Source organism: Pongo pygmaeus, chromosome 13 (assembly GCF_028885625.2).
Source record: "Pongo pygmaeus isolate AG05252 chromosome 13, NHGRI_mPonPyg2-v2.0_pri, whole genome shotgun sequence".
NCBI lineage: Eukaryota > Metazoa > Chordata > Mammalia > Primates > Hominidae > Pongo > Pongo pygmaeus.
The window spans coordinates 53,977,801-54,002,882 of record NC_072386.2 but is presented as its reverse complement, the minus strand read 5'-3'; the positions used below and the strand labels follow the sequence as shown (position 1 = coordinate 54,002,882).

The window sequence follows — 25,082 nt, the reverse complement described above, 5'->3', positions numbered from 1 at the left end:
TTCCTATGCGTGTTGATGAGACTTTATCCCATTTTCTTTTTAATCGTGAAGAGTTCCCCTTTCTGCAGCCACTCACTCCTAGAAGGTAGAAAAAAGGACTTTGTCTACGTCCCCAAGGAAAAGGTTCCAGTGAAGCTTACAGACCCCTCACTTCTTAAGGTAGGACTAGGTGTTAGTAGAAACTCCAGGGTAAGACTCAACTCTGAAATCCAGGGCTGATGGGCAGTGAGAGTAGAAGCAGGACATGAGCAGCTAAGTTCACTAGAGAGAACAGGACTGGAGTCTCAGGAGCAAACCCAGGTTACAGCTAGAAATAGGGAGTTCTAGATGCAAGGCAAAAAAAGCAGCCTAGAAATTTAGGTAAAAAAACTAAGACTCCAATAAGACTCCAAGAAGGCAGCTGCAACTTCTGATGAATCAATGCCTGCTGTGAAGGCAGTGTTAATGGTTTGAGTCACGGCCAGGGCACCTGAGCAGGGCAGATCAGCCCATGACAATATTGAGGAAGACAGCATAAAAGCCAGTATTCTGGGACAGTGCTGATAGCTGCGTGGAATGAATAAATTCCACAATATCCTCTATTCAGTGCCTGCAATATGCTCTCTTATTACTGTAAAATATGGCAAGTAATATCCAAGTTATAATTCATTAATGTCCCTTAATTTAGAGTCTTTGCTATTCTTAAGATTTTCAGTACCCATACAAGTATAAAAAAGATGAAATTTCACTGTGGCTACAAACACCCTGAATATGAACAGTTTTTTTTTTTTTTCTTTACTCTTCACATGAAAGAGACATAACCACCTATGTTTTTCTTTCCTTGGAAGGTAAATTCAGTTGAAGCAGAAAGTCAGAACTTTAGACTCAGCAGTCTGGTTTATAACCTCTTAACCATAAAAAGTATTAGCTTCTCATTTAAGAAATTCTATCCTGAATTATCTGTTTTGCCACCTTCGTAAGACCTGCTTCAGGTACACCTCAGAGTATGATAGACCCAACCTTCTCTTCTCATATGCCAGTTGATTACTGGTGAAATTATACACATTTAACTTTTATTTTAAGTTCAGGGGTACATGTGCAGGTTTGTTATATAGATAAGCTCGTGTCATGGGGGTTTCTTGTACAGATTATTTCACTGCCCAGGTATTAAGTCTACTTGTTTTTCCTGATCCTCTCCCTCCTCCCACCCTCTACCTTCTGATAGGAGAAATAATAATACAAAAATAACCAATACTTTTCCCAATAAGGATAAAGCTACAATTGCCCAGCCTCGCTACTTGCCTCTCCTCCACAATGAGGTATGGAATTGTTTTTGCTCACCTACAAAAACATTTTTACAGCAAAACTTGCACATATTGTAAAACTGGGTAATTCAGCTTAATCTTGCATGAAAAACTAACATGAATACAAGGGAATAAGTGCATATGAAAAATTGAAGCACCAAATTAAGCAGCCTGCAAACATATAAAGGCATTAACATTAGCTGCAAACATGCAGATGTGCCCTGTGCTAGCTGGGAATCAGAATCTTCATTTTCTTCAGCTGAGTGGTTATAAGATCTCATTCTTAATAAAAATATGAGCAGTGTCATTATAACGCTGCTGTGGGGTAACAAGCAAAATATCCACCTATAGGTTTTATGTAGTGAGAAACAGAAATAGATACTACAGTGCAATTCTAATTCTAACTCCTCCCAGTCAAAATTCAGGTCATGTTTTCCCAGAAGTCATATGCCTACATTTTATGATCCAGAGCAATGGTTTTCAAAGGGTGAAAAACATTTGACCAGCAGCAGGACCTGGACCAGCAGCACCTGGTGGTGTCACCTGGGAACTTGTTAGAAATGTCTGGCAGAAATTCAGATTCTTGGGACTCACTCAGATCTTCTGAATCAGAAACGCTGGGGGTGGGGCCCAGCAAACTGTATTTTCACAAGATTTCCAGGTGATTTGATGCATACTGAAGGACTGGCTCAGGACTAGAGAGGGGGGCTCAATTAACAGGTTAAAATGACCAGTGCCTACAACAGAGAAGTATGAGGCTTGCTCCTGACCTCACTGCATTCTCCAATCTAACTCAGTGGACCATCACAGATGAAAGAGAGGTTACAAAAACTGCAAGGTTTTGATAGCAGTTCAAAGGAATGCTTCACACAGACTTTGCCAAATGTTTACCTTTAAATCCCTTTTGTGCCCCAAGTTTCCACCTCCTGACCAATTCCTAAATTGTTCTGCCGCTTTTTCACCTTTGTGAATTCCAAGCAAAGCAGTGCTTTTGAAGTTAATGCGAGTAATAACTATGCATTTTTATAATGCTCTATGTCTTTTTAAAGACTTTTATATAGTTATGTTGTTTAATCTTCACAACTCTCCTATAAAGTTTAACCTACTGGGAAATGTGTGTGGTAGTTTAGAACCCTCTAATAAATCTCTAACTTAATAACCATTTTTTGAGAACAGACTATATGAAGCACTTTTACAGAAAATTATTTCTAACATAACTCTGCAAGCTGTCCCACGACAGCAAATATACTCAATTTAAGAATGTAGAAAACATATTAAAACATGTACCATAAAATTACATTAAAATGAAATAGTAACTATTTCACAAATTTCTGTTAAATCCTGTATAGATTTTTATATGGGGCTATTTATTATAAAAAGTAATGATATTGTAAGAGAGAAGCCATCGCCTCCCAGTAAGGAGGGTAGAGGGAAGAGAACAACAACACGTGACTTCAAATAATCCTGCTCCAAAAAAAGTATTTTTCCTTCTACATTTCCGTATATTATCTGAACAAAACATCTATTTTTTTTCTGAAAAATCTAAGGTTGCATTCAAAATTTGGATAATTCAACAGGAATTGTAAGCTCTAAACATAACAATTATTTTATAACCCAGTACAATTGGAATCAATAAAATTCCCTTCTTCTTGTAGATTTTTCTTGTTCCAGCTGTGTTAGCTCATCCTTGATGAGTCGTTTCTGTGGGACTCAAACATCTCAACCACACTGGCCTCTATGAGGTCTTCATGGCTTAGGTCATTTGCTAAGGAAGGTCATGTTTTACTGAATCTGTAGTACAGTTTCGGTTTGAAAGGAGCCATAATTTTTGTGGTCATTCATGGGACAGATCATCTTCCATACAGCATTCACTGTTAATAAATGGACTCCCTGCCAAGACCAGGCACTGTTCAACACTGTCCATGATGTCAGACTCACCAAGTATGGGCTTCTATATATCATTAGTTCATCACAGGTGTTCACCAGAAGATATACAAGCACTAAGCCTTGAAAGTGGCATTCACACTTCGATCTACAGGCTATGAAACAGTCCCTCTTAGACTATCAGATAAATCATCTAAATATACAGGCCTGGCCTGGGGCATTATTATATGGAACACGGAACCTTTGAACAAAAGGGCAAAAAATATAAATGAGCCATCCTTGAGGCCTGCTTATTGCTGCCTTGGCCTTCCTGTTAGGTTACAACATTGCTCTCAGGTTAGCTCAGAAGCAGGCTTGGGGAGGCCTGGAATTTTCAGAATAGTAGACAAGTAAACACCTTAATTTTATTAAAGTCATCCTCAGCATGGCCTCAAGTGATATTTGGCTGCTTTAACCTGGGACACTATTATCTTTCACAGAAATAAAAGTATTTTCAGGCAATCCTTTCCAATCAAGCTCTGTCTTTTCAACCTGAAAAGTTTGTTTCAATGAGGGAAGGCAACACTTCAGGAGAAGTGCAAGACTTGTATGTTCCAGAACTGCCATCTTCCCTGTTCATCTTCATGCTGTGCAAACTATCCTTCTCTTAGAATGTTATAAAGCATCATATACTTGACAAGAATTTCTGCTGCAAAACCATGATTTCTTCACACCACAAGTCCTCAATCGTTGTGGCTTCTGAAAGATTATGGTGCTCAATGCCAAATTTAACTGCCTTCTATTCTATGCTCATAAATACTCAACGGGTTTCCATCAAAATATTTTTGTGATAAATTAATGTACTAGCACTTAAAGGTAGAAGTGCCTGACAATCATTAAACAAATATTTTCTTGATTTTGTATAATAGAACATAAAAGGGAATAACTCCAAGTACTTTTGCTATTTAGCCAAGTCTTAATCTTCATCAAATTGTCTTAACACTTCAGATTTTACATTTAACTAATTGATGAAGTTTCCTTTTGCACCTTTGGCATTTTTCATGGTTTGGCTTCTTTCCATAGACCTAGGGCGAAGGTTTGCAGTGGATGTTAATATGCACTCCAGACAAGCACATTTCTAGAACTTTAAAAGAAAGGCTTACAATTTTTGTTTTGTAATTTTTTCCCCTGCCTGGTTCTGCCTCTTGGTTTGTTGCCTACTCTGCAAAACAAAAGGCGTAACATTTTTTTAAAAGGAAGAAAGTTAGAAAGCAAAATCATACCTGAGGGAAGGAGGAATAAGGAAAGAAGTAGGGCCCGAGCACGGTGGCTCATGCCTGTAATCCTAGCACTTTCGGAGGCCGAGGTGGGTGGATCACCTGTGGTCAGGAGTTTGAGACCAGCCTGGCCAACATGGTGAAATCCAGTCTCTACTAAAAATACAAAAAGTTACCCAGGTGTGGTGGTGCACACCTGTAGTCCCAGCTGCTAGGGAGGCTGAGGCAGGAGAATTGCTTGAACCTGGGAGGTAGAGGTTGCAGTGAGCTGAGATCATGCCACTGCAGTCCAGCCTGGTTGACAGAGTGAGGCTCCATCTCAATTAAAAAAAAAAAAAAAAAGTAGAGAGGGTAAACTTTCACAGTGATAAGCTACCTGGAGAAGTAAAATTCTGGGAACAAAGTTGAGCAATATGATCATCTGCATGTTTCAAGTGTTCTCAGAGTTATGGAAAATGTGGGTCAACCTGAAGACACTCCACTGATGGCTGAAGCAACTTAGGTATCCTTGCCCCTTAGGAGGCAAACCTACCACAGCCGGAGGCTCAAATTCCAGAGCTCAAAATCTTTTTGAGGATCAAATATAGAAAAGAGTCATGGACAAAAAGTGGACATTTGCTTGGAATGACAAAAACATTTCAAGCTGAACCTTAAGATATTTAAAACTCTAAAACTTTAAAAACACTACCAGACATATAAAAACAGACACCAAGACAAATGTGAGAGTTTGGAAAATGAGCCATATGCTGTATGCTACATACAACAAAGGTGCTAATGTTTTCCATAGCTATGGATAGCATTGCTTCCCAAACCCATTTCTGAGAGGATTAAATACAGCCAGACTAGCCCATCACTAGAAACCATTTATATTGTATGTTAGGCCATTTTTCAATCATTTCTGGTTAGCGTTGACTGTTGACTTTTGGGTTCCAGGTCTTAGTAAGATCATAGATTTATGAACTGAAGTAGTAGGGGAATGCTTTATAGGCTGTTTAAAATTGTTTGCTAATTTAATGTGCTGAAATAAATGTTCATATATCAAATACTGAACAAATCAGACATACAAAAACAAAAGCTAGTCATGCTTTTTCATATATATATATATATTTATATAAAATACAAAATATTTATGTATGTGTTGGTAACACTGCACATTGATATATTTGATGTCTGTATATGAAACCTGTACCTGAAACCTCTGTAAGTTTGGTCAACCCTTCTTCATCTCATCTCCCTGTGTCTCAAAAAGCAGAGGCTATGTTGTCCCTAACAGTAAGTGCTTAAAGCAACTGATAAAGGTCCAATGGGCCATCACTAAGGCCCAGTTTTGATGACTGATGCTCTTGCAATATTTGCTTACTGCCCTTTCTCTCTGCATCTGAATCAACTGAGAACTGTCAAATTTGAAACGTTGTACAAGGATGTCTTTCTCCCATTCCACTGCAATGCATCTGTAAATTTTAAATTCTAATGGCTTATTCATACTTTTCAAAAGAAAAAAACAGTCTGCTGCCAAACCTGGCTCTGGAATCAGATGGGGGTGGGGGTGGTATCTGCAACCCACAGAAAATAGAAAATTCTCATTGTCTGGAATGTTGAGCTGGTAAATCTTTTTTTCATTTTCATAGCATGACTGTAAGAGTGTTCCATATGTAAGGACAATCACTAATTATGTTTGCATAAGTATATCACCATTACAGAGAGTAGAAAATGCATAAAAATGCAGGCTGAGAAAAAGAAAAATAACTTCCTTATGGTATATTAATCTTTTCTTATTTTTTTTGTTTTTTACTACATACATGTAATTTTCCAAATATAGTCACCTATTATTCAAACCTAGGCAGATGGAAGGTGGTCTGGGAGTGTCATCCCATCTCCTTTCCCACAATGGTTGGCAAACATGAATGAACATTCTTATAAGTTGGTTTGCTGATGTGAAAACTTCCTTAGAGACCTGGGGCTTCCTTTTAAAACAAAGATGACAACAACTGTTTCATTAAGAAATCCACATGCAGCCTGCTACCTGCTTAAGGAGGAAACATTTCCTTTGAGTCTAAATCAAGGGAGTAAATGTAACATAACTGCGAGGGCTGGGTGTACTGAATTTCTGGCAGAAGTCCATAACTAAAAGGGTAATGCATTATTTTATTTTATTTCTTTATGAGAAAAAACAATCTGCTGCCACACCCAGCTCAGGAATCAGAAGGGGTGGAGAGCAATTTGCAGCCCATTGATAAAGAACAACACAGACGATCTTAGGAAAATTTTTCTCATGTAAGCATTCCTTTTAACCAGAGTAAAAGGCCTAAAAAAGGGTAGTTGTGGTTGGCTCTGCGTTTGCTGTCTTTACCTGAATAGAGGTCAGGCCCAGGTCCAGGGGAGCGTCCCACGGTCCCTTCAGCAGCAGCATCTCTAGGGGAAGTGGCCGGCTGCAGGGGCTGCACAGTGAGGCAATCTGTGAGCAGGTCTGGATGGAGCTCTGTGCTGGACCGCAACTAAGAGGAGAAAACGGAAGAGACATCGATAAGGAAAGCTGGTCCTTGGAATATTTTCCTGGGATATCAGTGCAACTCAGCCCACAAAAATTTATCAAGCAGCAACTACGGGTAAGGCACAGAGCTTAACAGAGTGTCAATAAAAGGGTCAGTTCTCCAATCCTAATAACACCTGGCAAGAGCTTCTGGAAAAATGTGGCTAGAGGCGGATTTGACTTCAGTCCTTGATATTTCCACTTCTGGCAACTCAACTTCCTATTATACTTCCTTTTATTTGCTCTGTATCTTATCAGAACTTGTAACGATAACAACAACAAACTCAAGTAGATTTAGTCCATCTTGGAAAGTGCTTTTAAAATAGAAACACTGTCATGAAAACATCCCAGAGATGATTAAGAAATGCCCATTGAGATTTAACTCCTATAGATTTTCCATGAAAGGAAAATACTCAAGTTAAATTTTAATATATTATGGAACATGATTCAAAGATAAAACAATGTGATTAACAGCAACAAAACTCCAACAGTAAGTTACATACAAACAGAACAATTTAGATCTTATACATTAAAGAGTTACATGTAAAAAAAAATCAAACAATAAAAAATGCTAAAATAAACTAGGTGAAAAGTTATTTGATCTTTTAATGAATAAGAATTTTTTAAGTATAATTGAAATGGAAAAAAACACAATGTAAGATTTAGTGACATAAAAATATTAACGTTCTGCTTGTACAAAAACATAATACCTTAAAAGCAATCTAGAAATATATTTGTTACAAATATTGCAAATGGTAATCATCTTTGGTATTTAAAGAGTGTGTGTATAAATGGATTTTATAAAGACAAGACTAAACCTTTAGATATAGAGCTAGAGTATGCTTATGCAGTCAACAAATATTAAGTGTTTGTTACATACTTCTCTAGACCCTAGGAATACTGACTACTTTTGTCAAAATTAGACTCTAGATGGGGAAGCAGATGATGAACAAATAAAACATATACAACCTCAGATGGTGATAAATGCTATGGAGAAAAGTGATGCAGAGAAGCAAGACAGTGAGTAGGAATAAGGGATGGCAACTTTATATAGGAGATCAAAGAAAGCCTCCTGAAGATGGCATTTATAAAAAGCTTTGAAAGAAGTGAGGAATAAGCCGTGCAGACCTATGGGGGAAGAACCTGCCTACCCGGTGGTGTGCCTGGATGCTGTGCAGAGAAGTAAGAGTCAAGTAGGGTGAGCCTGGGGCCTGGGGAAGAGAAATAGAAGACGAAACCAGAGATAAAAGGTGGGGAGGTGGAAATGGGAAGGAGACGTTGGATAAAGCCTTGACTTGAACAGAAACTGTTAAAAAAGAAAAAAAGGAGAAACAGAAATGATAATAAGCGTGAAAAATGTTCGCACACTTGCAAAGAAGTGCAATGTTAAAACATCTTTTTACTTGCTGAATTATCAAAAACTTAAAAAAAACAGTAGTGGTGAAGGTACAGTGAGAGAGGCATTGTTCAACAATGTTCGTAGGAGTGAATATTGGTACAAACAGTCTAGATGGTATGTGGGAATATTTTTTCAAGGTCCGTAATTGAAATAATTTGATTCTAGAACTTGTCTTAAGGAAATAGCCAGAGGTGTTAAAGAAGATTTGTACCCCCCCCAAAATATACACATATATATAAAATAATAAATAGCATTATTTATAGCAATACCTAATCAGAAAATGTAACTTAAAATGTCTTAAATGTCCACAAATAGGGCTAATCAATGATTTTACCTCAATTTGATGGAATATTATGCAACCATTAAAATGATATTCATGAACATAAAAACAAAACTCAAAGTTATATATATACAAAATGATAATTACATAAAAATAGACAAAATATCAGAAAGTGATATAATTGAACATTAAAACTGATTTTTGCTTTCAGTAGTACTATTATGAATTGATTTCCTTCCCTTTTTTAAAATCCTTTCTTTTGCTTTCTGTAAGGTCCTCTGAACGGGCTACACCATGGTTGAGCCATTGTGACCCTGTGACCCACAGGTACAGGCCTCCTGGAGTCACAAAGCTTTGAGCAACAGGAGAACCACTAAAGAAGAAACAGCTAGCTCTTGCCTTAACTGATTAACCGACCTTGCAACTTTCCACCATTGTGATATGTTCCTGCCCTACCCTAAATAATCAATCAACCTTGTGATATCCTGCCATGTGAACTCCCGCACCTTGTGACATTCTTCCCCTGCCTGAAAAAACTGCCCCAACTGTAACTTTCCACTACCTATCCCAAACCTATAAAACCAGTTCCACTCCCATCACCCTTTGCTAACTCCCTTTTCAGGCTCAGCCCGCTCGCACCGGAGTGAATAAACAGCCTTGTTGCTCACACTTAGCCTGTTTGGGTAGTCTCTTCAATTAGGCAGGTGCTTAACACTTTCTAAATTTTCTACATTCAAATGATGTGCCAAAGCTGGCTTGCACCAATCTGAGGTGTCAATTTTGTGCGTCTTTTCCAAACTTTCCATGCAATGATGACAGACAGCTTGAAATTGGTCATAGGGAAGTATTTACACCATGGAAATTGGCAATTCTACAAACAGGGTTTTTCATCTAAAGAGCTGGTTGCTATACATTACCAGCACACCACTGGCAATGACAATGACCAAATTCTGATCAGAAAGAAAGACAAACACACACATACAACAGTAAGTTACTGTTTAGAGAGAAGTATTTCTTGGGTCTCAGAAAGCTTCATAAAGAGACAAATGCATGTCCAGGTCTTAGCCCAAGAATATAAAAGTGGCACAGTGACCCTAAATACAGGGAAGGGACATTTAACACAGGTAGTGACTGAGACATAACTTTGTTGTAATTTCCTCAACTGTGGCACATTCCAATCTCTGACCAGGACTGTCTGTATTAGTGCCTAACTCTTTCAGGACCTTTGGAAGGTATGTTTGTTATTTTGGTACTAACCTAACACATGCCGTGTAAGAAAAACTGGAAAAAAAAATTCAAGGCTTGGAATGAGTTCTGGTGATCACTTTTAATTTATCTTCCATCATTAAAATATGATCTGGTGTCCACATGTTTTACCAAGGGCAGACATGGATGCTTTTCTGCTTTCTATTACCAACTACTCTAGGGTTTTATAGTTATCAGTACCAATGAGGTCTCTGCAAGGAATTTCACGGCTAGGGTTACTCCTGGCATCAAAGACGGGCAATTCTCTCTTAGCTTCACTAAATATTCATGTTTTCCAACAGTGTGAGTCCATACAACTTTGTGGTGAGAGTTAATTTGGTTTTCTCTGGGATTAGGCATGGTTCTAGAAAGGGCTTCTTAAATTGAACAAGCTTAGGAACCTTAAGTAAAATTTCCAAAGGAGAGCCGTATGCATAGAAATGCAATCATGATATGGAAGTGTAGTATCCCCCACAGATCTTCAGACCAGGAAAGGGGCTTTCAGATCCCTTAAGGTTTTTAAACATTCTCTACTACAGGAATGATCTAAAGGGTGAGGCAGGAGGCACATAGCAGAATCTCTTGGGAGGGGTGTCTTTCAATGTAACATAGTTTTATATTTGGAATAAGAAGCCCAACTATTTATTTTAAAAAATTGCATAATGTATATTTTACCAACATCTTCTTAGCTGTCAGGAATAGTTAAAGAAGATAGAGGGAAATTTTTCAGTGACAGGAGGGAGGGTCTTTACTTGTGGTTCCCAATCTTGGGGATGTATCAGAATCACCTGCAGTGCCCCACCCCAGAGCTGCTGATTCAGTAGGTCTGCGATGCGTTTCTAAGTTCCCAGGTGATGATGCTTCTACTGGTCTGGGGATTACACTTTTGGAACCACTAGTCTCCAAGAATTTTTATGAGGAGAAACTGATAGTTTTCTGTTTATGGAAAGAGGAAATGAACTGTGGAAACAGTGAATTATAAAAACCTAGCATTTTTTAATGTAGGAACAGAAACCTTACTATCTCATCTTCCTTGATCAGCTGTGACTAATAAAGATTTCTGAAGTAGTGACTTTGGGCCTCTAGTTAGCAGATACTAGGAAAAGTCACAGGAGGAGAGGATACCTACAAATGCTAGGAATGTCTGCAAGTCATTGGACTTGGAGATACTGGGAAGGTAAGTTCTAACTTATGCAGGGATGAATATGTCATGTTTTGTAGCTTGTTGTCATCATAAAATATCTTGGCAATTTTCTAAGAAGCCTCCTTGGGACATCTGGACCTTAAAAGTTTATGTTATCTCCTGTGAGAAGTAACCATTAAGCCCAGGGCCATACACGCGAAGAAATTCTTAAATTTCCTATATAACACATCTGCCTTTCTTCAGACCTCATAATAATAAATGGTTAAATGAGGCTCATTTCTTAAAAACAACTTGGATTGTATTTTCTTTCACAGGTATAAAAAAGGTTAAAAAATTTCAATCTAGTTTATTACCTGCTCTTAGCAGAGAGCAAAGAACTTGCCCTTTACAAATTCTTGACTGCTCTTTGCAGAGAAAAGTGGAATTTGAAACCACTGATTGTCAATTCACCTATTTCAAAGGACTGCTATGTTGCATGACACCAAGGACCTTTGTTCACATTGTAATCTATGTGAACGGTGTTCCTGGAATCATTCGGCTCAGCTGCCCTAACCACACTCCATTGGTTCCAGAGTGGCTCTGCCCTGATGTATCCTTCTCATTCATTTGTCGAACAAATATTTATTGGGCCTCAACCATATGCCAGGCACTGTTCTAGGGGCCAGCAATACAATAGCAATCAAAACAAAGACTCCTTCAGAGAAGTTTACATTCTAGAGAAGTCAGATAATAAACAGTAAACTAACTAAATAAATTGTAGAGAAGGTGCCAAGTGCTATGGAAAAAAGAAAAAGAAGATAAAGGTAGATGAGATTGGGAGTGATAGGGAGAATTTTGACCTTTTTGAGAAGAGATATTTGAGGAAAGACTTGAGGAGTTGGAGAAATTAGCTAAGGATGAAGAGCAAGAGAGTTCCAGAAGGAGGGAACTTCAAGGAGGTCAGCCTGGCCGGGGTGGGGTGTAACACTGAGAGAGAAGGAAGAAATGAGGTCTGAGGTCACCCTGCATTCCCCAATAAGTCTCTTAGTCTTGGTACAATAAGAAACTCTTACAAGGGCTCCACCATAAATATCCACAATCTCATAGGCACTTTGTCTCCCCTTCTTTGAGAGCCCATATGAGCTGTGAGGTGTGACTACTGTGCTGGTTAGTTTTAGGTGTTAACGTGCTAGACTTTAGTATCCAGTTACTCAATCACTCATCTAGGTGTGTGACTGCTGTACTGTGGAATTCTGTTGATGGGCTTAACATCTACAGTCAGTTGACTTTAAAAACAGAAGATTATCCCCTACAATCTGGGCAAGACTCATCCAATCAGTGAAAGGCCTGAAGAGCAAAAGAAACTAAAGTTTCACTAAAAAATAGAATAAATTCTGCCTCTGGAACGCAGCATCAGTTCTTCCCCAAGAGTTTTCAGCCTGCCCTGAAACAAATTTCGGACTTGTCAGCCCCCATAATCTCAAAAGCCAATTTCTTGAAATTATTATCTCTCCCCACACTCCTACACACATAATATATAGATTTTTATCTTGGTGAGTCTCTTTTTCTGGAGAACCCTGACTGATATAGATACTATTACAATGTACTTTAAAACCACTAACATATGACGGTTTGTTTCAGGTCAGGAAGGAGAGAGCATCGTGCAGCTGAATCCCACAGAAAAGGGCTGGAAGTGCATAGTCAACAGGAAACACTTTTAAACACTGCATTTCAATTAAATAAATATACACCAATCTCTACAGTATGTTGGATACTGTGTGCCTCACAACTCTATGCAGTACATACTATTGTGACTTCCATTGTAGAGATGAGAAATCTAAAATAAATTACACAGCTACTAAATGTCAGGCTTGGATTTCGGTGTGTTAGAGGGAATCCCAAATTATGCTCTCAGACATTACATTATACTGGCTCATAAAACAGCCCACCCCCAACTTTCTCGTTGTGTCCACACCATACTACACTGCACAGGCTAACACAGTTTCTCTTCCTCTTATGACTCTTTTTTTTTTTTTTTTTTTTTTTGAGATGGAGCCTTGCTCTGTTTCCCAGGCCGGAGTGCAGTGGCACGATTTCGGCTCACTGCAAGCTCTGCCTCCCAGGTTCATGCCATTCTCCTGCCTCAGCCTCCCAAGTAGCCGGGGCTATAGGCGCCTGCCGCCACGCCCGGCTAAATTTTTTTTTTTTTTTTTTTTTAGTAGAGATGGGGTTTCACCGTGTTAGCTAGGATAGTCTTGATCTCTTGACCTTGTGATCTGTCCGCCTCAGCCTCCCAAAGTGCTGGGATTACAGGCGTGAGCCACTGAGCCCGCCTGACTCTTTTATATTCTAGCCCGAAGCCTGTCATTCAGAGCTTGTTTCAGGAGGGAAGGAACCTGGGTAGCCAAGTTCTCTGGAAAAGTCTCTAGCATACCTTATCACCACTGTGTATATTCTGACACCATGCCCTTTAGGGAAAGCGGTCTTTGTTGGAGTAGAGATTTGAAGCAATAAAACAAAATGGACCACTTCTGTTTGGTTTTCACTGTCCCCTCCCCTGCAGATTTGTCACTTGGTTCCATCCTGGACTAGTAACATGAATGTCTGCAATTGACAAAAATAAAGCATGGTGCTCATCATTCCTCACCATTTGCATCCTAAGCACACACACAGTGGTCCCAGGGCCCCGTCTCCGTTCCCTTGACGATCACCCCTGGTTCTCAGGATGGGGCGGCACTGTCATGGTAACTTTCTGATCCTGAATGAGATGATCTTGACCCAGGGAGTCACTGAACTCAGTATCCCTTGCTAAGACTGATCTCAGTATCCCTTGCTAAGACAGGATACCTCCCTTTACTCTTTCTCCTGATTCTGACTTCCTTCCCTTTCTCTTCCTCTTCCCATTCCTCCACTGTCATTTTTTTGGTCCTCGCTCCTTCCAGAGAGCTCAATCAGACTCTGTAGGGATGATGCACACCTCTATCTACATGCTCCCCACATGCTATTCTAGATGTGGAGGTCAGGGAAGGCCTCTGTACACTGGACATTCTGGGCTGAAACCTGAATGAAGCGATGGAGCAAGATATGCAGAAAGGCATGAAATCTACCGAGGAAACAAACTGATGGGTTCTGAAAACAGTCATTGGAGAGGAGTGAGCAAGGGAGCAAGAGGAAGGGTGCAGGATGTAGGGCTGGACAAATTGCCAGAGGTCAGATCATGTGAGGCCTTCAAGCACATGAAGATTCAGTATTTGCTTTCCTTGTAATGGTGAACCACTGGAAGTGTGTGAGCAGGAAAGAAAGTGGTTTATCTTATAAAAGATTCACTCTGATTACTGTGCAGAATACAGGAAGAGGACAAGTGTGTCTGGTTAGGGGCTATTAAAACAATCTGGATGAAAGAGGCCAACGGCTTAAGGGAACCAGAGGGGGTGAGAAGTGGTCCAGCTGAATTGCTCGACCTTCAAAAGTGCTCTTTTGAAGGTTGAGCTGAATTCACTGTGTAATATGAGAGAAACACAGGAGCCAAGCATGGCCTTCAATTTTGGCCCGAGGAACAGCAAAGGAGATCAGAGAAGGAGCAGGTTGGAGGTAAATCAGCAATTTGGTTTTGAATGTGTTAACACTGAGATGACTCCTGGACATCCAGGTGGAGAGAACCTGCAGGCACCTGCACACAGAGGGTGGGTTCACAGAGCACGATGGGGCTGGACCACAAATACCGACTCCTTGCTGCATTTCTGCCTCAGGCTCTTGTCTCTCACCAATCCATCCTGTGATATCAAATGGACTCTCCTAAAATTGAGTTTATCGTGCTATACTCAAGGTACAAATATCTTCATGTACTGCTTAACACGCAAGTCTCAAAAGGCTAAGACATTAAGCACCTCCATACTGTGACTGTACCACGTACCACGAATGCATATTTCCCTGGGTCCTGACAAGAGCCTATCTCACTGTCTGCAAACTTCCCACGTAGTATACTATTCATTCTTCCTGCCGGGAAAGGACTCCCTCCTCCTAATGTAACTCCTCCAAGATCCTGTTTATGACTCACCTCCTGAATGAAGCCTCCCCTGACCAGACCAGTCCACACTGGGCCTCTCAGGGTACAAGAAGAACTGCAGAATCCACTTTCAACACTCCTGTGATTGGACATGTGCACTGGGGCTTTGTTTCTTGTTATAAATTTAATCTGTACAATTGTGTTGGTCAGTCCACGAGGGCCAGGCTGACTGCCTCTTAATCTTTTAAAACTCCACAGCAGCCAGCAGTGTGGGACCAGCATCATGGTAAATCATTTAATCACTAACTGCCGATCAGATTTGTAAGAAGGAGCCACAATTCTTTATGTAAAGGAAGCTACAATCTCTTAGTGAGTGAATATGTCTAAAATAGACAACGTGATCCTCTCGTAATTTACCTTCCTAATGGAGAATTTTCAAAGATTACAGGTGATATAGATGTGGCAAAAACTACTGATGCCCCGCCCAGAGCCCCTCTGATCCCTTCGATTAGCAATGTGCTGCCGCCCTTCAGCTTTAGTGTGTCCGTGCCCCAGCTTCTGTGTACTTTAGAGCCAATGGCTAGCATCCTCACCCCCCCCAAACACACACACACACACACACACACACACACACACATTACTAAACAGTGCTCCTTTGCCTCAAAGTGAGACAAATGCTGAGATAGATGTTATGTTCCAGAGCTCCTTGTGGGATTGGGCTAAGCTGAGACCACCTGAATTGGCACCCGTGCCTTGCTTTTTCCCCTTTCCCCATCCTCTCCTGAGTTCTCTTGCAAGTGCTTCCTTCATAAATCACATGCACCTGAATCCTTGGCTCACAGTGGGCTTGTGGGGAAGCCAACTTAGCAAACATTCTAAACTTACTCTGATTTGGTTCAAGAATGTCGAGAGGCAATCAGCAGCACTTAAAAGGATGCTCTGATGACATTCATTCATTTCTCTTCTGTACCTGCTTTGCCAGCTTTGTACAGCAGGAGTATGGAAACTAGATGTTTAATGAAAGTGGGGTGTTCTGAACCATCCCGGATAATACCAAAAGCCTAAGTGTGGAGACTAAATTAAAACTAAGACCTTAATTTGCCAGAACAATAAGGACTGAAAGGGGCTTCAGATGTCACTGTGTCCAAACCTCCATCTTATGCCCAACTTCCCTGACAGCAACCTGTAAGTGGCTTGTCAGTCTTTGCTGCTTGATACTGTATAGTAAGGGGCAACGTCCTCATCTTGGTTATTAGCCGCAATTTTAGACAGTTCCAGTTGTCAAAAAGACTTTTTGTATACTGAGTCCTAATCTGACCCTCAGAAACTATTAGCATTTCTTGAATCCTTTTATTAATACACCTGCAGGAAGGCTCATGGACACAGACTTGTGACAACTCTGAGTCTCGGAAACCAATTTGTGAGCCTCTGAGTGTTAGTGATTCTGATCTTCAAGGAACTATTTTAGGGCTTAATTTCCCAACCTATCCAGGTGCAAGTAAACAAATTGGCTCCTTCATTTTTATACAATCTCCCATTATGAACTATTTGTTTAAATGATAGTTTTTCAACCTTAATAGTGAAATCACCTATCAGGGTTTGACAAGGTTCCTGCATGCCGAAATTTGAGCTGCTTCCCTAACAATGCAGGGATTTTTTTCTAATATATAAAAACAAGGCACCATCAATTGTGATTTGTATGTTTTTTTTTTGTATAGGATTATTCTGTTAATGTTTATAAGCTCTTGTAACAAGAGATGGAAATTTTACTCCCGTCATTTTCTCATTTCAGATATGATTGAATAATCGTCCAAGATTAAGTGAGTCAAGTGGAAATAATTAGGAAAGGGAAAAAGGCCCACATTCTTCAATTTTCAGTTCCATTACATTTTATTCTAGGAGCAAAGGCATTCTGTTAGTCTGAAGCAAGACACACTTCCAAAGAAAACCAGGCACAATCAAAGGCCTTTTGTTTTCCCTTTCTCCAATGAGCACAGTCCATCTGGGCCATGCATGTTTATGCATCACCTTGTAGGGATCCCTTTGTTCTCCAGAAATCAAATGCCACCAAAATATGTTCCTGAAGAGACGAAGCCAGAAGGAAAGACAGTAGGATTTTTTTCCCAGAGGGTTAAGGTTTATTACTAGAACATTCTCATCAAGTGTTCTCTGTGACACTTCAAGCAATGTGGATCTTGTGGAATTAACTCATTGCCAAAAGGCTTAAAAATAATTACAATGAATTAACCTATTATATTAATTACAATTAATTTTCAGTTGAACCTAAGAATTCCATCTCTAGGGGATTCCTTAGCATTGACATGTAGGAAGTGGCTTTGGCATATGATAGGTAATTAATCTCTAACAATCTGCTATCAAATTCATTTCCTTTAGGAATGACCAATTTGCAAAGAGAAATAAGAGTGGAGACTTAGAGAAATGACATTGGAAGAAATCTCTTTGGGAACGTAAGTGTCCAGTTGGGTGTTCTGGACATCTGTATAGGGGATACCTATTTAGTTAGCAGTGACTCCAAAGGCCCAAAATTTTATCCACAGCTGATTAATGAACACTCCAAAATATGTGAATGGGTACACATGCTGGGGTATATCTCAATAAGATCATGAAAAATCAGTGTCAGTATGGACACAACAAAACTAATGATTATTTAGTAAAAACTGATGATTTATGGAAATTGTTCAAAGAAACAGAATTTCAGAGCAAAAAGGAACTACGGTCCAAAAGCCTTTCCTGCCAACTCTGTAGCAACACTATGCAGTTGAAATTTCTGTGATGATGGAAAGGTTCTGCACTGCAGTAATTGGTAGCCACTAGCCACGTGTGATTAATGAGCATTTGAAATGTGGCTAATGCAACTGAGGAACTTTTAATTTTATTTAATTTTAATTAAATTTAAACTTATAGTAATGAAGTGCACAGCACTACTGCATACCACGGTAGCAGTCCAGCCTTTGTCTAAATCCTTTTGATGACAGGGAACATCCTTCCTTACCATTAAGCACCCTCCATAGTTAAACAGAGCTCATCATTTAAAAAGTTTTGCCTCAAGTTGAACTACAATCTGCCAACTATAGATCCACCCCCCTGGGGTTTGTTCCTCACCTCCTCCCCTAGATCACACAGAATAACTGCTCACAGTCTTTTACTGTTTTTTAGTATTTGAGAAGCTTCAAAATGCTGTAGTATCATAGAATTTCAGCCATGGAAGGGGCATGGTTTAGCTTCTTTGTTGAACCTCCCCCCTTAGCAGGTTTTTCTCCAGGCTGAAAAAATTTTGTTTTGTTATTTATTTATTTATTTTGAGACAGTCTTGTTCTGTCACCCAGGATGGAGTGCTGTGGCACGAACATGACTCACTGCAGCCTCAATTTCCTGGGTTCAAGCAATCCTCTTGCTTCAGCCTCCTAAGTAGCTGAGACCACAGGCATGGGCCACCACATCCAGCTAATTTTCAATAATTTTTTTAGAGACAGGGTCTCACCGTGTTGCTCAGGCTAGTCTCAAATTCCTGGACTCAAGCAATCTTCCCACTTTGGCTTCCCAAGGTGCTGAGATTACAGGCAGGTCAACTTTTTTTTACAGGTAAGAGGACACTTAGGTAGAAAGAGCTTGAGGCTTTTAGTTCAACTACTGTGTGATACTGGGCAAGTATATTCACTTTCCTGAGTAGAGTTTCCTTTCTGTAAAATAAGGATAATACCATTTAGTGATCTGGGGCTGCTTTGAGAACTAAATCAGATAAGACAGAGAAAGCATCTAACACTGCTTGGTACACAGAAGTCACTTACTAAAACATCAGTCCCTGCTCTCATATAACATGTTATTCCATTCAGCACCTTAATTACTCTCAATACTGAAGCTCAATGGCCTACGTGTAAATGACATCCAAATATTAACAGAGTTAACCAGCTGTCTGACCAGGACAGAATAAATACAACAGAACAAACATATCCCTTATTCTAGACTTTCTGTCTCTATTCATACAACCTAAATAGTTAATAGCTTTTTAAAATCCATCTTCCTTCCTTCCTTCCTTCTTTCCTTTCCTTCCTTCCTTCCTCCCTTCCTTCCGCACATATTTCTTGATTCTGTACCATGTACCCCAAACTACGCTAGGCCCAGGAGATAAAGTGGTACATAAGACAACTGAAGTTCCCTGCTCTCACAGAGTTTACAGTGTGGCATGAATAAAGGTCATCATCAAGTAAAATCCTTAGATATTTTTCCATATGTTACGGATGGATGGATTTGTTTCTGATGGCTCTTTATCCTGGGAGGCTACCTTTCTAAAGCTGCATTGCTGTTGAGTGGTACAGAACCTCTTCTTGGCTACATTCAACTCAAGCACTCAGCTGGCTACCACGTACCGTTCTTCAGTGCCTCGTGAAAACTTGATTAAAACATTATCTGGCATTAAGGATGACGTTAAATGTCCGCCCCAAAGTAAGTTATCTAAAAAAAACTGTCTCTACCCTATGAATTACACTACGACATTAGTAACCACTTATAATAGCCTATCCACAATATGGATCATAAAATATAAGACCCAGACTATGTGGAGTTGAATTTTTCTGTCCTTACTAATGAAATGTTAGACAACTGTGAGAAAGTTGTTTAACATTTCTTTACCTTAGTTTTCTTTGTAAGATGTGGATAATAATGGCACCTAATTTATAAGGCTGTTGTTAGGGATAACATGAGATAAGAAAGCATTTCACCAATACATGATATATAATCAATGTTAAACACATGCTGCCATTTCTATTATTATTTTTATTAACATTCAGTGTAGAAGCACTGTTATGACTCCATAACATGCACTCCTGTTTTCCTTTTTCTCCAACCCACTTTTTGGGATATATTTTCTCTTTCTTTATCAGCTTCTTCCTTTTGTGTACCATAGTGTGGCAACATGGCAAGGGGAAAAGGATGGAGACTTTGGGGTCAAATAGATACAGGTTCATATCTCAGCTCTGCCCCTACTGCTATGTGGCCTTTGGTAAGATAACCTCTCAAGACTTCAGAACCTTCCTCTGTAAAATGGAGTGATAACATTAACTCCGTAGGCTTGTAACAGAATTACATGAGGTGACCTAAGGACAATGGCTCTTGTTGCATATAATTAATTTTCTTTTTTACTCAAGAAGAGGCTATTGTGTACGTTAAGAGTGAGACCTTTGTTAGTAACACACTGGGCTCTTGCTTTTAGCCTCAGAACTAGTGTTCCGGGGCAGTCTCCTAATCAAGATATGAGCACAGTTTTCAAGGATGCATAGCGCCCTGGAATTATTCTATCTCAGGAGAATGTAGCCAGTGTTCACCCTCTTGGAAGAGACTAAAACATATTAGAAACCGGAACCAACAACAAAACTTTTTAGAGCACTCTGGGAATGTTAATACTTCATTTAGATGTCCTTTTACCAAAATGTGTCCCACTATCTAGCTATGCTGGACAGAGTTGGGGAGCTGAGGTTCAAAAGGATGTTGAAATCAGAAAGGCATGCAACTTGTAATTTTTGTATTGTTACATTTGTAAAAACAAAATTTTCTCCCTAAGTCAATATTTTTCTAAAACTGACACTGAGAATCTTACATTTTTTTCTAACTAGAAAATGATACACAAATGACACAGTCAAAGGTGAATTCAAGCTTCATTCAGAGGTACGTCTTAAAAGCAGAAGACTAAACTGAAGAATGCATTCTTCTTTTTTTAGAAAAACAGAGAAATGTTAATACGGAATTTCACTTTGCCATGAAAAACATCCCCCTTCACCCTTTGGGGCCTGGTTGTAGGGTTGTGAAGACTCAAAGCAAGATGAAGGGTTTACTTTTATCACAGCTTCATAAATTCCTCTGACACTGGTTCATTGCACTAATGTGACCACACACATTCCATCCCATCCATTCAAGTGTAGCATTTTTCTTTCTATTCAAGTATTCTCAGGGTTTAATTAAAGCAGCCAGCTATCTAGTAATTACTTCCCCCGTCCATCTTACCAGCTCCGTATTGTCTTCCCTTGAATTGGTTTCTGACTACAGCCCCTGCCTATGTTACAGCTTAGGAAGTGTGGGGAGGGACTCACTGTAAAAGTCAGTGGATCTCATTTTCTTCTGCCTTTCATTTAATTAAAACAGATTGAGTGAAGAAGATTTAAGGCTGATTTTCATGTGCATGAGTGTTTGGACAATTTTAAAAATACCTACTTCTAAAAGTTGAAGACTGTCGTTTCAATGGAGAGCACTTGCTTTTTGCTCTCCCATCCATTCTATACTCAACTGTCAGTATAGTTTTTCTCCTTGTTCAAAGCCGTTTAGTGACTCTCCCCTAAACATTACCTACAGCTCAAATTCATGGGCTTTAACATGCCGGCTCTCACCTAGCTTCGTGTGGCTTCATGTCCCATGATGGAGGTCACACAGAGCCAAGACATTCCTGTAATCTTTGTTTATTCTCATTCATGTCTCATGCTATACTTCTGACCACAAACTTCCCTCATCTGAAGTCCCCTTTTCTCTGGATTCTACATATCTACAATAAATTCTGCATATTCTCCAAGGTCCAATTCAATGTCACTTGTCTCTTGAAGTTTTCCCAGGCCTTTCCATTCCAAAGTAATTTTATTCTTTTTCATATTTAAAAGCAATTTCTCTTCATCTTGCTGTTGGCACTCGTGGTTTTCTACATTTTATAATAGCTATTTAGAAATTACATCAATATGTGTACACATCATAAAAGACAAAAAGGGCTTTATAAACAACCCTTGAGTGTTTGATCATGCAACCTAAAACAGTCCTTCTTTTCACATGAAAGGTACTCTATAAATGTTTAGGGAATGTGTGAACAAGTAAATGAATGAATGACAAATGAGTCAATGGCTGCTGAGTATTTATTAATCCATGCTTAACCTTTGGGGTAGGCCCCAAAGACAAATGAAATCATGTCACATGCAACATCAGGGGAAGAAAAGAATAGGGCAGTTTAAGTATGCCTAAATTATCAATTAAGAATAAAATGGTAAATAGCCAAGTGAAATTGAAGCAAAGTTTTTTTTAAAAAGACACTTGGGTAGTTTCTTTCTTTCTTTCTCTTTTTTTAGAGATAGTGTGTTTGCTTTGTCACCCAGGCTGGGGTGCAATGGCTTGATCATAGCTCACTGTATCCTTGAATTCCTGGGCTCGAGCTATCCTCCCATCTCAGCCTCCTGAGTAGCTGGGACTACAGCTGTACACCACCAAATCTGGCTAAGTTTTTTCGGATTTTTGGATTTTTTTTTTTTTTTTTTTTTTTTTTGCAGAGACAAGATCTCACTATGTGGCTGAGGCTGCTCTCGAACTCCTGGGCTCAAGTGATCCTCTGGCCTCGGCCTCCCAAAGTGCTGGGATTATAGGCATTAGCCTCTGCGCCCAGCCAAAGTTTATTTCTTTATAATATTCAACCCACATTCATGCCAAATTTCACTAGATAACACTATTCACATTTATATATTGCCTCTTGGGATATGTAAATGAGCAATCCTTCCAATAGGAAATGCTAATTCACTACATTATACTTCATATCTCTCATTCATCTGGAAGGGCTGGGAACAAATCCAATTTTCCACCTTGCTTCTAAAGATTCAATGTCAAGTGTAAATTTGATAAGTAGAAAACAGAAATTTCAAGCTGATTAGGTCCCAAATTATACATTCCAGCCCCCTGTTTGACAGACTACACAGCCAAGATGAGAACCTTTATCTTCTGACCACAGATTGAGTAAGTGACCAGCTGGTAAACCTGATCACACTGGCCCTGCTCCACATCCAGTCTTTAACACTGCCCCAAAGTCTTTTTCCCCTGATGTGATGCCACCAAAGTAAAGAGCTTGCCCGTGGTGTTATTTTCGTCAATGCACAGAACTACTGTCAGTAATTTCCCTCTTCTTGTCTGAGGACTGTATATCTTAGAGCAATGCATGAATCACATGACCTTTTGATGCTCTGGTGAAATAAAGTTCCTCTCCTTGGTCATCAGAAAGGAGGCCTGGCTTGGAGAAGTGCCTCAGGGTGAAGCCCAAGACAGGGACTAGACTCTCCTAGAGCCTTCCTATAGACTGTGTAGACTCTGCCAAAGTCATCTCCACGTTTATCATCTACCATTCCTCCTTTAGGTCTGACACCATTCTGTCTTTCTTCTTATCATCCACCCCCTCCAATTATCCCAATTCCCTCTCAAAAAAACAAAATTCCATCCCAGAAATTCAGACTAGAAAGTCAAAAATCTAAGGAAACTGTCGCAAGGATGATGAGGACTGTCAGTGGCTGCTCACGGTATACAGATTCCATCTCAGAAGCACTCTCCAGGATTGCATTAGTCTTGGTGGTTCTGACAGAATGGGGAAAACCAAGACCGGGTCAAGAGGAGGAATCAGGAACAGGTATTATCAACCTTGCACGTTGTCCTCTAAGTTAGAGGACTGGATAGTATTTTTCTTTTCCAGATGCCCTGTTATCTGCAGGTTTTAGCTTGTATACTTTTGTTCTCGAGGTCTACAAGAAACTCCAGGCTCAGCGGTCTGCTGTGTCTAACTCCATTTGCAAATGCTCCAGCCTTCATGATGTTGCCTGTCTGTCATAATTATCAGCAGCCCCCTAGAAAGATGCTATTACTGGAAGTAATTTCACATTCTGACATGGCAGGAAGCTAGTACAAGTTGTAGGTACCTCAGATCTCTGCAAAGAGCCATGTATGCTGGTAATTTTTAGTTCACTAGAAATAAATTTATCAAAGAAATACTCTCACATATATATGCTGAGGGAGGGAAAAATGCCATAAAAAGGCATATCTCTCTTTCTTCCCCAACCATCCTCCAAAGAACTAGGGAAGACAAGTCAGTGTGGGGGCCATATTTTTTATCTGACTTAAAAGAAAGAAAATCAGATTTTTTAAAAAATCAGAAATTAACAAGTAGAACAAGTCTTCTAGTCCATGTAGAAGAAAATCTTAGAAACAAAGAGTAGAAACATTAAGGAATAATAATCAATCCTTCTGAGAATGCTGTTTCACTGTCCATAGAAACTAAAGCCTGTGCTTTTTAGCAGAAACCCAAGAGTCTGTTGACAATAGAAAGCACATGCCTTTGTGAAACTCCCATAGTAATCGAACATCAAGGAAAGGTAGTATGTGAAAATACGGGCGACTTAATTTTTCCCTAGCATCACGAAGATCAAAAGAATATCTCTATTCTACCAAGGAGACACCCCACGTCTTCTACCTCCCCACTGGGGGACCAAGCAAATTCCTTGATTTCTCATGTCATTATCACAGCCTGAAATGATGTAACAATAACAGCAAACCGGGGTGTCCCCCTGCGCCAACTCTCTAATCAGGTTCAAAGTATGTTTTGTTGGTTCTCATTGACGCCACTCAAAGGAACTGGTCACTCGTGGTCTCAAAAGTTTTACAACAAATTGTGTGATTAAATTCCTTAAACATGTCTGTCCATTACTAATCCTCTTTTGCCAACATCCCTTTCAGAGAAAAATTGCGGTGCTGCATGGTGCCTGATTTATATTTCATTTTGAGAACAGGAAGTAAAAGGATTAAAGTTAAGGATTAAAACACTTACTCTTTACTGCATTTTTTTTTCTCCTCCCAAATGGCTTCCTGGTTGCCATGGCTACTGTTCACTGGTCCTTAGCCATGAATGCACATCTCTTTGCATTAATAAAATATTTTAAATGAGACTTCATGGAAAACAATAGGAAAAGTAGCTTTAAGTTCAATTGCTCTTAAAAAAGCAGGTAAAAATTTTTAAAAATCCTTTTTCTTGTCCTTTTATTAGTATATTCAAGAGGGAAACTTGAACTAAAAGACAGCACAGGGAGTCTAAAGATGTACAATGCAAAATCAGAATTATTCAGCAAGGGCACAAAGAGATAACTCTGAGATAGTGAGTTGGTCCTTAGCTTACAAACCAGTGTTTGTAGGAAGATTAAGGGTCCCTGGGAATTTCTCAAATGTTGCAATACCACAGAACATTTAAAAGGCAAAAATGCACGTAAATGCAGTGTTGCAAT

The 25,082-nt window shown here is 39.5% G+C and overlaps 1 protein-coding gene across 2 annotated transcripts in view; it reads right to left on the bottom strand.

The window, feature by feature from the left end:
* The window catches only part of GLIS3 (GLIS family zinc finger 3), a 512,125-nt gene that overhangs the window by 80,154 nt on the left and 406,889 nt on the right, over positions 1–25,082 (bottom strand). For both annotated transcript variants that reach the window (XM_054500965.2, XM_054500966.2), the window contains one exon: positions 6,774–6,918. In XM_054500965.2, coding sequence (XP_054356940.1) covers positions 6,774–6,918 — 145 coding nt within the window. The remainder of the gene's footprint in view (positions 1–6,773; positions 6,919–25,082) is intronic.